This window comes from Acartia tonsa, chromosome 3 (genome assembly GCF_053477335.1).
Source record: "Acartia tonsa isolate MP-2025a chromosome 3, ASM5347733v1, whole genome shotgun sequence".
NCBI lineage: Eukaryota > Metazoa > Arthropoda > Copepoda > Calanoida > Acartiidae > Acartia > Acartia tonsa.
Genome location: NC_137262.1, coordinates 59,529,669 through 59,541,939, shown reverse-complemented (window position 1 = coordinate 59,541,939; position 12,271 = coordinate 59,529,669). Strand labels below are relative to the sequence as shown.

Sequence of the window (12,271 nt, the reverse complement as noted above, 5' to 3'; positions counted from 1 at the left end):
GTTCCAGGGAATCATTTTGAGCTGTCTATCTTAAAAGGCGGCCGAGAAAATCAGATTTCCTTATAGTGTTACGGACGGACAGACAAAGCGAATTATAGTGTAGCTCCTCTATCCAAAAAAGGGGGACATATCTAGAAGGATATTTAAATGTAAACATAGTATCATGTTGTATAACTAACTGTTAACCCATCAACAGTGTCCATACAATAAAACTAAAAACAGCTAATCAAAGAATATTGTTGATCAATACTTTAAATCTCCAATTAGAATCTAGGGGGGATTCAGTATTATGCTTAATATATAAACTTATAACTTAATGTCTATCTTACTCTAAAGATGATGATATAAATATGCAAAAAAAAGTTTGATGGCATTTTTGCAGAGACACCCACTCCATCAAAATTAGAAGGATACAATTTCATAATCTCACTAGCAGCTAGAATGACATCATCTATTTACATATAGATAGATAGATGGATAGATAAATAGATTTTCTAAACATATACAGATAAATGATAGATAGATTATGTGAAAATCTTTTCTATTTTCATTGATGAGTGGATAGATTGAAATGCTTATAATATCTATCTATATAATCTATTTTTGTATTCTCATTAGCAGCTTTAATGACATCATCTATCTACAGATAGATGGATAGGTAGATTGTCTCCCCATCTATTCTATTTTCACAGTCTCATCAGATACTAGAATGTCATCATTAACTGATAGATAGATATTTTATCTAACTATCTATTTCATAATATATTTGCGGCTACAGTTTGATTAATGTAACAGGATGTTTGTTTGTCTGTCGGTTTTTTTGTTTGTACCGAAGGATCTCACTAACTATTGAACCGATATGATTCTCCTTTATAGGATTCTAAGAAAAATCGCCCCTAGAAAAAAATTACCCTCCCTAATTTTTTTTTTACTTTTTAAAACTAAATTTTAAATAGGGGTGGGTGACACTTCCTCTCCCCACCCTCGAGTCCCCCTAGAGGCCTCTAGAGGGCGTATCCGCTAGTTATATCAATAAGGCCAATATAAATATTATAATACTAAATATATAAAGTTAGATATAAAAGTATATATTTTATAGATATACATACATATAGATAGATAAATTTAATTACTTACTTTTTTGGCAAATACTTAGATTTTTGTTCATTACAGTGTACAATGCTCTCTATGTTAGAAAACTCCCAGATATCAAGAAACGTTCTGAAAAAAGATTAATTTTATAAAAAATTAAATATGGAAAAAATAGATAGATAGTCTTTAAAATATTAATAAATGGACTGGCTGCGCATTGGTTTAAATAAAAGATAGATGAATAAAAAATGAAAGAAAGTTTGAAATAGAGGCAGAAATATAGATAAAAGACAGACAGAAAGACAGACATAAAGTTAGACAGAAAGACAGACAGAAAGACAGCCCTAAAAGTAGACAGAAAGACAGACAGAAAGACAGACATAAGGATAGACAGAAAGACAGACAGAAAGACAGACAGAAAGACAGAGAGAAAGACAGAGAGAAAGACAGAGAGAAAGACAGACAGAAAGACAGAGAGAAAGACAGACAGAAAGACAGAGAGAAAGACAGACAGAAAGACAGACAGAAAGACAGACAGAAAGACATACAGAAAGACAGAGAGAAAGACAGACAGAAAGATAAACAGAAAGACAGACAGAAAGATAGACATAAAGACAGAAAGACAGACAGAAAGACAGAGAGAAAGACAGACAGAAAGACAGACAGAAAGACAGAGAGAAAGACAGACAGAAAGACAGACAGAAAGACAGACAGAAAGACAGACAGAAAGACAGACAGAAAGACAGAGAGAAAGACAAACAGAAAGACAGACAGAAAGACAGACAGAAAGACAGACAGAAAGATAGACAGAAAGATAGACAGAAAGACAGATAGAAAGATAGACATAAGGACAGACAGAAAGATAGATAGAAAGACAGACAGAAAGATAGACATAAAGACAGACAGAAAGACAGACAGAAAGACAGAAAGACTGACAAAAAGACGTTAGGAATCTAGACAGAAAGAAAAAAAGACATACAGACAGAAGGACAGATTAAACCACCAGAAAACACATAGACAGAAAGACAGACAGACAGGCATACAAAAAGAAAGGGAGAAAGAAAATTAAAAACAGAAAAAAAGATAAACAGATAGAAAGATAGACAAAAGACAAATAGCATTACAGATACACTTAAACATAAAATTGAATAGAACAAGCCCCCTCCTCCCTTTTATTTTCAATTGATTTTTTAAAAAAAATTATAAAAGGGTTACAGTATTCAACTAGGCACTTGGAGTGAATGAAATTCAAAAAGCGTTGGAAAGTGTCATGTGTGACGTCATAAAAATACGTCTAAAGTGGGAAAGGAAACCTCTAAAAAAGATTTAGATTGGATTTAGACGTATTTTTATGACGTCACACATGCACTTCCCAGCGCTTCACAAAATTATAACAAGAACAAACCTAGGTGAGTGGCAGAGCATAAATGTGACAACAATGCAGAGCAGAACCAAACAGAAATTAACCTCCTTGTTCATTTTCCGTTTGGACCCGAATCTCTGCACCTTAAACTAAAAATAAAATAGATTAGTTACATGAAATCTAAATCGGCTCATAGACATGTTTCCACGAATATCAACAATTGATATCAACCCTCGGCTGTTTTAGAGTGTTGTTCAAGAAAGGTGAAGAGGGTTGTACGTTTTTTTGTCTGTTGCGAAGGATCTCGCTAATCGCTGAACCGATATGGTTCTCCTTCACTATTTTGCTTCAAATAGGTCAAGGGAAGGTTTATAACTATTTTTGAAGAGAGTATAACCCTCTCAAGAAAAATCGCCCCCAAAGAAGATATCTTCTGTGATCACCACTAGAAAAAAATGATTCCTCCCACCCAAATATTTTTAAAATTTTTCTTTTCAAAAATATAATTGAAAGTAGAGGGGAAGTCGACTTCTAAACAACACCCTCAAGGGCCTCTAGAAACCTCTAGAGGGTTAGCTGATAGTAGTTTATATAGAAAAATAACGAAAAAACTAATCTACAGAATGACAAAAAACTATTACTACTTAATAAATCAAAGATAAAAATGTACAAATCATAAAGAGGAAAAAATATGTCTTTAAAAACATATGTAAGATGTAAAATTAAACATTAACAATTACATCCATAGGTAGCGCAGCAATAAGAAGATATAATTTGTTATCAAAAGAAACAATATATACAGTGAGAGAGAGAGGACATTGGACTGTAAATTACAATGGTACCAAAAGTGTTATAACTACGTAATCTTTATTTTAGCTAAAAACTTTGGATACTCTTTAAAATTGTTTTAATGGGGGGTTGATTGTGGCTGGCGAAGCCACCATTATGTCAAAAATATAAGGTTTGTGGCCAGAGAAAAATCATACATACAGTCTTTAAAATAAAAGTGATATATTTGGCAGATATTGTCTATGAAATTCTGATTTTTTACATTTTTTGCGATACCTTACAGCATTGTCTTTGTAATGGTGTTTGACGCAGATTCAAACGGATATACAGGACATAACCATGTTTAAGAGTAGCTTTGCTACTTATTATTGACTGGGCTGTTTATTCTCCAGTTTTCATCACATATATATATTGTTACATGTCAACATTTTTATAAATGGATATATTTTTACTTGGATCTTACATAAGATTTTCATGTTCTATGATAAAGTGAACTCTGTAGCGGGCTAAAATAACGATCTCCCAAATCCCCCTTTATCCCATCCTCTTTCCTCTTTCTGGTTAAACGGCCCGACCAATAAAATAATTTTTCTCCTGTCATAATATCCACTTATATTCTACATACATTTTTTTTATAGGATTCACAGTTGGTTGCTTCAAAAATAATGTTCCTAGCCTTAGTTCAGTTCTTGAGATCTTAAAGAACAAACATATGACCTTCATAAAAGGATAACCCTAATAAAGTATCTATGGAAAGCTTCCTGAAAGGAGGACTTTATCGGTAATGTAGTTATCAAGATCTTAACGAAAAACGTCTTTTTTACTGTTTGGGATTTACAGTTGGTAGCTACAAAATATTTTATAGTCATTGAGATCTTATTAAACAAATACAAGACCTTCACACTTTATAATCTTATTGAACAAAAATTATGTCTTTATACTTATGATAGGATAAACTAGCTTAAAACCATAGCATGAATTAGGTACAGCTTCCTACGCCACTAGAGGCCTCTAAGGGGAGGGTGAGAAGCTGTCTTGTAAAGAAGAATCACATCGGTTCAGCGAGATACAAACAAACCGACAGACTCTACACATTCTACAAATATTTTCAAACTTCCAACTGTTTTAATGTGTAATAAATACACTTGATTATGCAATGCTAAAAATAATTCTACAATTGTGAAGTCTTTTGTTTTTAGACATGACTATTAAAATGTAAATAGTGCTCTTAAAATGCTTTTTTTCTCTATTTTCAAAAATTGAAACACTATATATTTTAGAATGGGGGAAAAGCAACTTTAAACAAAAATATCTATATCTACTTAATATTAAAACAATGATGACAGCAAAGTAACGAAGCACAAAGAAATCGTGGATAGACAAACGGACAAATTGAGTTTTAAACCAGATGTGCAGCGGCAAAAAAAAGACATAGTATGTGAATTTCAAAAGTATAAAATCACGAAACCTTTCTAACATTAAATAAGATTGTCTTTTGTGACATAACAGACAGACTAACAGACAAATCGGATCATGGAAAGAAAACGAAGTTGCCGGTTTCATCGTATTTTCACAGTAGCTTTTGAAGGGTTATTTTAGGTTAGGCTAGGTTAAGTAAATGTTAATGATTGCCCCGCAGGGTTAGAAAACATGCCCCGCAGGGATAGAGCCCCCCGCAGGGTCTAGAAATAGGAGTAAGGCTACTTTGAAAAAAGACGAAACCGGAAACTTCGTTTTCTTTCCATGATCCGACAAATCAATTGTTTACTAGATGCTCTCTTTTCTTAAATAGTAGCTAAGGAAATCACATTAGGAAGGAAAAACAGACAATTTAAATCATCGCTTCTAAAAACTAATTTGCAACCAAAAAAAATATAGTTTAGATATATTTTTATATTATTAAGATGCTCATAAAGTTTTAAAAATGAGGGTGTAGAAAAAAATAATAATTTTAACAAAAACAATTTACATATCTACTTAACATTTAAGAAAACTAATTTTTAAAAAAATAGAAGGGTTTACAAATTTAAATTTTTTAAAAAATGTTTAAGTTGCTTACCTCTTGAGGGGGCAAGACCTGTGAAAAGGTAAAAAGTTTAAATTATTAGGAAATTTAATTTTTCATATGAATTTTATAGTTCTTAAAGTAACACTTCATCTAATAATTACAAAATCTTATGAAAAAATATCATATTGAAGTCATCAAAATATTGCTTCAAAAGTCCCCTTAAAAAAAATTTAGGAATTTTTATTTATTAATTACAAAAGTAAGTTATTAATTCATTTCATACTGATTTGGACACAAACAGGCCATTTAAATCTACTTGTAGGTTTCTTCATCTAAAGAGACGACAGAAATAAAAAATACATATTCTGATGGAGTCTTTCCCCAGTCAAATCACATAAAAAGTTTTGAGTAAATAAATATTTTTTTTAGACAAAACCAACGATTGAGAAGCTGCACTGCTAAAAATGTGCATATGTCATGTCTAAAAATTTAATCAGACTAATGGTCATGACTCGCCGCTTCAAACCTTTCATCAAATTAAAAAAAAAGAAAATTGAATCATGTTGTTTTTATATTTTTCATTATTTTTATCAAAATAAGAATTATGAGCAGAAAGAAAATATATTATTAAAAGATGCAAACCAATATATTTTGTCTCAATAGAGATGATTTAAAAGATTATTTCATTCAAAAATATAAAAGGTTTGTTAAGATTAATTTATGTTTATTACAATAGTCCCCAAAGTTTTAAAATAATGATTTATTTTCGTTGTTTTAACAACATATGAGACTTTTAATGAATTTTGATTGTTTGTTTTATTAAGTTCAGTGTTTAAAGTTTCAAGCACTAATTTTAATCTACAGAAGGGGTAAACACCAATTTATTGGCCATTATCTTATCCCTTTAGATCCCAATTTTCTGGCACTGTTTAAAAATTCTTTGTTTTACAAAAGTTGTTCTGCAGTTTTGAAAAAAAAGGGATGTACACATTGAACAAAAGAAAATCTATTTATTTATAAGTTGCTGAAAATATAATGAGCTGAAAATACGTAGGACTAGTATTGTTTATTCAATGAAATTTTCCTTTTTTTCACTGGTAAAAAGATTGTGTCCCTTTCGTAACATCTAAGGGGCGTTTCATCATATTTTCACAGTAACGTTTGATAGGTCATTTAGGGTTAGGTAAGGTGATTGCCCGGCAGGGTTAGGCAAATGTCCCCTTCAGGGCTAGATCTTCCCAAAGGGGTTAGAAATAGGAGAAAAGCTATTGTGAAAATACGACGTAACGCCCCTTAAGAGGTGATGTCATGAAAGGGAGTAACCCAAAAGATTTAAAAATTTTTTTTATTAATAATAAATTATAATTTATTACTTAAAATTTACCTTTGCACTCTTGATATCTGCAGCTATCCTGATGTTGAGAACAATCATGATCAACAAGGGCAGCACCGCTAGGAAGAACAAACGGAAGTACACAATATAGTACTTTATGTATGCACTGTTTGTTCTCAGGGCTGTAGGTCTAAAATATAGATAAGATAAGACTAGATAAGTACATAATACATTATAAGAAATAAAGATAAGATAGGATAAGATAAGATAGATAAGATAAGATAAGATTAGATAAGTACACAACACAGTACTTCATGTATGCACTGTTAGTTCTTAGGACTGTAGGTCTAAAATTAAGATAAGTTAAGATGAGATTAGAAAGATATGATACCATTATATTTATAAGTAGTTATTTTTCATACTTTTTACATTGTTTGTAAATATGGCTTTAGGCCTAAAATAAAGTTGAAATTAAATAGATATAATAATTTGTGTGCTGTTTGCATGGCTGTAGTAGGTAAAGGATAGTTATGGCTTGGCCTATATTAAAATTGTCTTACTCTTGCTACAATATAGTTATGGGTTTACAAAGTATTCCCTAAGTATTAGAAATTCTTATTTATTTTCCTTTCGAAGTCAATTTAATGAGTTGTTTTTTAAAAGTTTGCTGCGCAGTTCCAAGTTGTTATCCTTGTCATATATGCTTTCAATATTATCAAACCTTAATCATGTGTCTGAAGTGAGAATGAAATGTTCATAATTTTCTTGACATTTCTCATTGGACTTTGTACCCTTTACATATCCTGTATTGATTATAAAACACAATAATTTTGAGGAAAGTTTAACATCATTTTCTCATCTTTTATGGAAAAATCAACTCAATTAAGAAAAAACATTTTAAATTTTTTTTCAGTTTTTATTTTTATAATTACTTTGAATCAAGCAAGAAAAACTTTCTAAAAATCTTGACTTTGATACTATTTACCCTTGTTATGATATTTATTGGATAGTAAATTTTAGTTTATTGCAAACAGAAGTTCAAATGATTTAAGCACAGGACATAAAATCTATTAGAAATTATGTTTCTTTTGCTCTGATAAACATGACATATAGAATTTGTTAAAATTATAAAAGTGGTTTTAAATCTAATCATCCAGCTTAGTATAAAGAAAAACATTTTTTTTGTAGATGTATAAAAGTGTAAATATGTTTTAAAATGTCAAAAAAGTTTATAGGGCGATTGAAAATGAAAACCTTATTTTTTTAAATATATGCACAAAGCTGTTAGTTTGATAAATTAGTCTTGGGTTAATTCCTTCATTAGGGATATGTCTCTAGCTCTCCTACCCATTAGCATTGTGTGATTATTTTACTCTTTATATTACAAGATCTAGATGGATTTTAGTAAAAACAAAAAAAACAGAATTAAATCAAGAAAATGTAGTTTAGTAAATTACTAAAACAGTATTTTAATTCTTTTTGCTTGTGCTGTAAAAAATAGATGATATGGTCATCATCTCTAAAAATACAACTTCAATCAATCAAAAAAGTGTCAAAACTTTCCTATTTCTGCATAGATGAATAGATAAATAGATGGATGGAATACTGCACTTCTATTGCATATTTCCAATATTAATAGTTGTCTTGTACTTTGTAAGAAGTTTGCTAATCAAATTTGTGGAGCCCTGCATGTTCAAACTTGAAACTTTGACAAACCCTATTACATGCAGGAAATTTCCTTTTATTGGGTTTTGTTTGAAGTATCCCCTTGCACTTAGAGTTTATATTGCATCCCTATATAAAGAGGAAGACTGTCTGCTTGTTTAGACATGCGAGGTTCTACTAGTTATGAAACCTTCATAAAGGTCCTGCGAAGGTTTTTAATCATTTTTAATTAAAGGGAGTGTGAGCGTAAAAATTTCTCATCTGATTATCAAATCTTAACATTTTCTAAGCACATTTCACTACACTGATCAACCAAAAACGTCCTATTAACAAAATATCCAGGATTAATGCCTTGATTTTATGGTATTTTGGGATGGAAAAAGGAAAAAACATGGAAAATCTAAACGTTTTTGTTTCTTATAATGTTTGTAGGGATATTTAACTTGTCATATATAGTTGAAACAATTTACTTACTGTTAAGGATTTATTTTATGATATAAAATTGCCAATTAGTTTTTTTATAACGTAGTAATTAGGTAATAAAGACCTATTTTAAATTCGTATTTTTGACAAAAAAAATACCTCACTGTCTACAAAGGGTTGAATCTCATAGGTTATTTAAAATAATAATATCCTTTTTTATTGTGTTGGACAATAAATAACCCACTTTGGAGAATAAGTTTACTCTTTTATCAGACTGTTTATAAAGAAATATTGCGTCTTTATAATTCACAAATTTGTAATTAAAGGTGGGCGAGAGATAGGCCATCTAAAGTTAATTGAATACTAATAAAAAACCTGTTTCTAGATTTGTTATTGTATTTGGTTTTCAATAAAAAATATTGCTTATTTTATCAATTTCTAAGTAACTATACATTGGTTTAAAGCAAGGATTATGTTAAAAGTCAGCTTAACCGTTAGGAAAATTCAAGAACTATGTGAAAAAGTTTAATTTTAGCTACAATGGAAGAATAAAGCAATTTAATGCACATTTTATATAATACGGAAAATTTCTTCCTTTCCCTGTACCTTATAAAAATCGTCGGAAAAAGCCGTTTTTTAAGCAAACAAAAGCGCGTTTTGCTCTTTCTGTGAGATATTATGAATGAGATAATGTTAAGATTTGATATTAAGATGAGAAAAATTTACGTTCACAGTCCCTTTAATGCTAAAAATATCTAGTTGAATTATCTTTTTTTTTATTTATCATTACCAGGATTTTTATCTGTATGTCTGTTTGTATTTTAAGATCTCACTTTGTGTCTAGGTTAGATATTAAGAAAGTCAGAGATTTAAAGGGATAAGACAATGGCCTATAAAATGATATACACCCCCAATTATTAAAAAAATTACCAATTATGTAGATTAAAATAGTGATTAAAACGTTTGAACACTCAACTTATTGAATAAGCCAACAAAATTCACTAAAAACCCCAAAGTTGTTAAGCCATCAAATGAGAAAACGTTAAGATAAAACTTTGGGGACTAATGTAATACATAGCTCATTATCCCCTCTCTCTCTGAAAGAAGCTACCTTCGAATTCTGATCACTAGAGGCTAAGGGGGCAGAAACAAGAATAAATTTTCTAAGCTCTAGTTTACATGTTATGAAATAAATTCTCTGTGAAGTTATGAAAATAATTTTCTCGTATTCATTCGAATCCGGTGGATAGTTACCGGTTCTCATCCATACGAAAAAACTATGTCTAGCATCGTATTATATCCAGCTTTCTACGAATATAGAAATGTACAATCATAAGATTAAAACTAGTTTTTTTAGCCGGTGACTTCGTCACCTCGGGGCTAAAAAAACTAGTTTTAATCTCATAATTGTACATTCTATATCCGCGGAAAGCCGTTTATAATACGATGCGAGAAATAACTATTATAAAATTTGCTAATTCTATTCTTCAAACACAATTAAGGTGATACAAGGAAAATAAATAGAACAAGAGATAAAATTAAATTAATATAATTACAGTACAGTAGAATTACAATTAAATGAAGTAAAAAAATCTTTAAAATTAATTTACTATCAATTTTATACATATTTTCCTCACAGAGCATTTACTGTAAGTTTCTCAAATCATACTGGTACTAAAAGTTTTTTAAAAGCGCGCCTGTTAAGGTTTGCTTTAAAACTTTGAATAATTTTCATTACACCTTGATTGGTTGGATCAAACTAGCAATGTCCAAACTAAACTCTTCAACAGATAATTATAATTTGCAGAAAGGTTATTTTATTTATTATCATGAGGGATGTACATAAATTTTTCTTATCCATTCAGATTTCTGATCAAAATACTGTTGTCAACCCAACAATAGCGAAATTGTTAAGCTAAGAGTTTAAAAGATTTTTTAATGTTTTCAAAGAATCATAAATTTGAAAATTGTTTTTATATTGTCACATTATTTAAGGACAATTGTAAAACTCTAAAAATAGCAGAGAAACTAGTTTTAAAAGAAGACTATGGACTTTTGCAGGGAAAGAAGGAACAATGAAAGATAAACTAATCTTCTTCCACCAAACAGATACAAGAGATAGATTAACAACATTTGAATAGGGATATAGATCAATTTAATCTCTGCTGTCTTATCCCTGAAAACTATAATGCACTAAAAAGTTTCGAGAAATACATATTTTCATATTTTTATTTGACATTCATTGATGTTTTCAACTGCATTACAAAATTAAAAAAAGGACATTCCTTTTTTAAAAATCTTATATGCTATGTAAGTTAAGTAATGGTTAAAAAGTTTCAGGAATAGAGCAATGGATGTAAAATATACGTGGATATTATGACAGAGGAAAAATCATCATCAGATTAGGTTGCTGTTTCCTTTATAATGTATTAGCCATTTCGAACATCAAGCAGGAGGGGAAGGGATGAGGGAGATCGTTATTTTAGCCCTCTACAAGTTTCACTTTTAAAGAGAACTTGAAAATCTGGTTCAAGATCCAATTAATATTAAACCCATTACTAATTCTTATAATAGGAGTCACTTATCTTAAAAAGAGCGTTAAACCTGCCTAAATTTAAAAAAAAAATGTTAGAGCTATAAAGAAGCATTTTTCGTAAAATTAAAAATTATGGGTAGTTTTCAAATAAATATAAACTGTACACACAAAATAAAACTTTAAGCTTTTAGGAAAATCACAAAGAAACTAAGAATTCAATTATCCTATTAGATTTTTTCTTGGAGGATTTTAATGAAAGAAATTAAAGTGTTTTTTTTTATAGTTCTTCAGTGAACATACATCACAAGAGAAAAAAACAAATATTTGTAATTAGGGCTTTCTTTTTTAGTAATCAAAAGCAGAGAGAGAGGGGACATTGGGCTGCCTTTTACACTACCTTAAAGTTATCTAATAGCGATTTCTTATTCGTTGGCTCAACAACTATAGAGAGTTTTAGAAAATTTGATCGGTTGGTTAAATAAGTTGAGTATTCAGACGTTTCAACCACTATTTATTGTTTTATTGTTGTAGTACTCTGTAGAGTCCAGGTAGGACCATTGTCAGAGGTTTACAGAATCATCTGTTCAAATAAATATCTAGTCTTTTCTTAAAAATGTTCAAATTCACTGCAGTTTTCACATTATTTGGAAGTGAATTCCATGACTTTGCTGCTCTGGTACTAAAAAAGTTTTTGGTAATTTCTGTACGTTTGAAATCAATCTGTAATGAATTTTCACTATTAGTGTTTCTTGTAGCTGGCCTTCCCTGCTTAACTCTTGTAAACCAAGTGTCAGCATTAACTGAATCTAATCCATTTAGTATTTTAAATGTTTGGATCAGGTCTGCTCTTGTCCTTCTAGTTTCTAGTGACATCAGATTTATTTCTTTCAACTTAGCTTCGTAGGTTTCTCCTTTTAGGCCAGATATCATAGAAACAGCCTTTCTTTGCACTTTTTCAAGAACTTCAATATCTCCACTTTGCCAAGGATTCCAAGCTGGTGAAGCAAATTCAAGGTGTACTCTAACATATCTTTTGTACATCAGGTTTAGAAAGGTAAATCT

At 30.2% G+C, this 12,271-nt stretch overlaps 1 protein-coding gene across 1 annotated transcript in view; it reads right to left on the bottom strand.

The window, feature by feature from the left end:
- Nucleotides 1-12,271, bottom strand: part of LOC145314979 (FMRFamide receptor-like) — a 112,618-nt gene that overhangs the window by 2,292 nt on the left and 98,055 nt on the right. Inside the window, exons 11-14 of the mRNA XM_080155051.1 lie at nt 6,637-6,775; nt 5,304-5,321; nt 2,498-2,604; nt 1,138-1,221 (exon numbers count right to left, since the gene is read on the bottom strand). Coding sequence (XP_080011177.1) covers nt 1,138-1,221; nt 2,498-2,604; nt 5,304-5,321; nt 6,637-6,775 — 348 coding nt within the window. The remainder of the gene's footprint in view (nt 1-1,137; nt 1,222-2,497; nt 2,605-5,303; nt 5,322-6,636; nt 6,776-12,271) is intronic.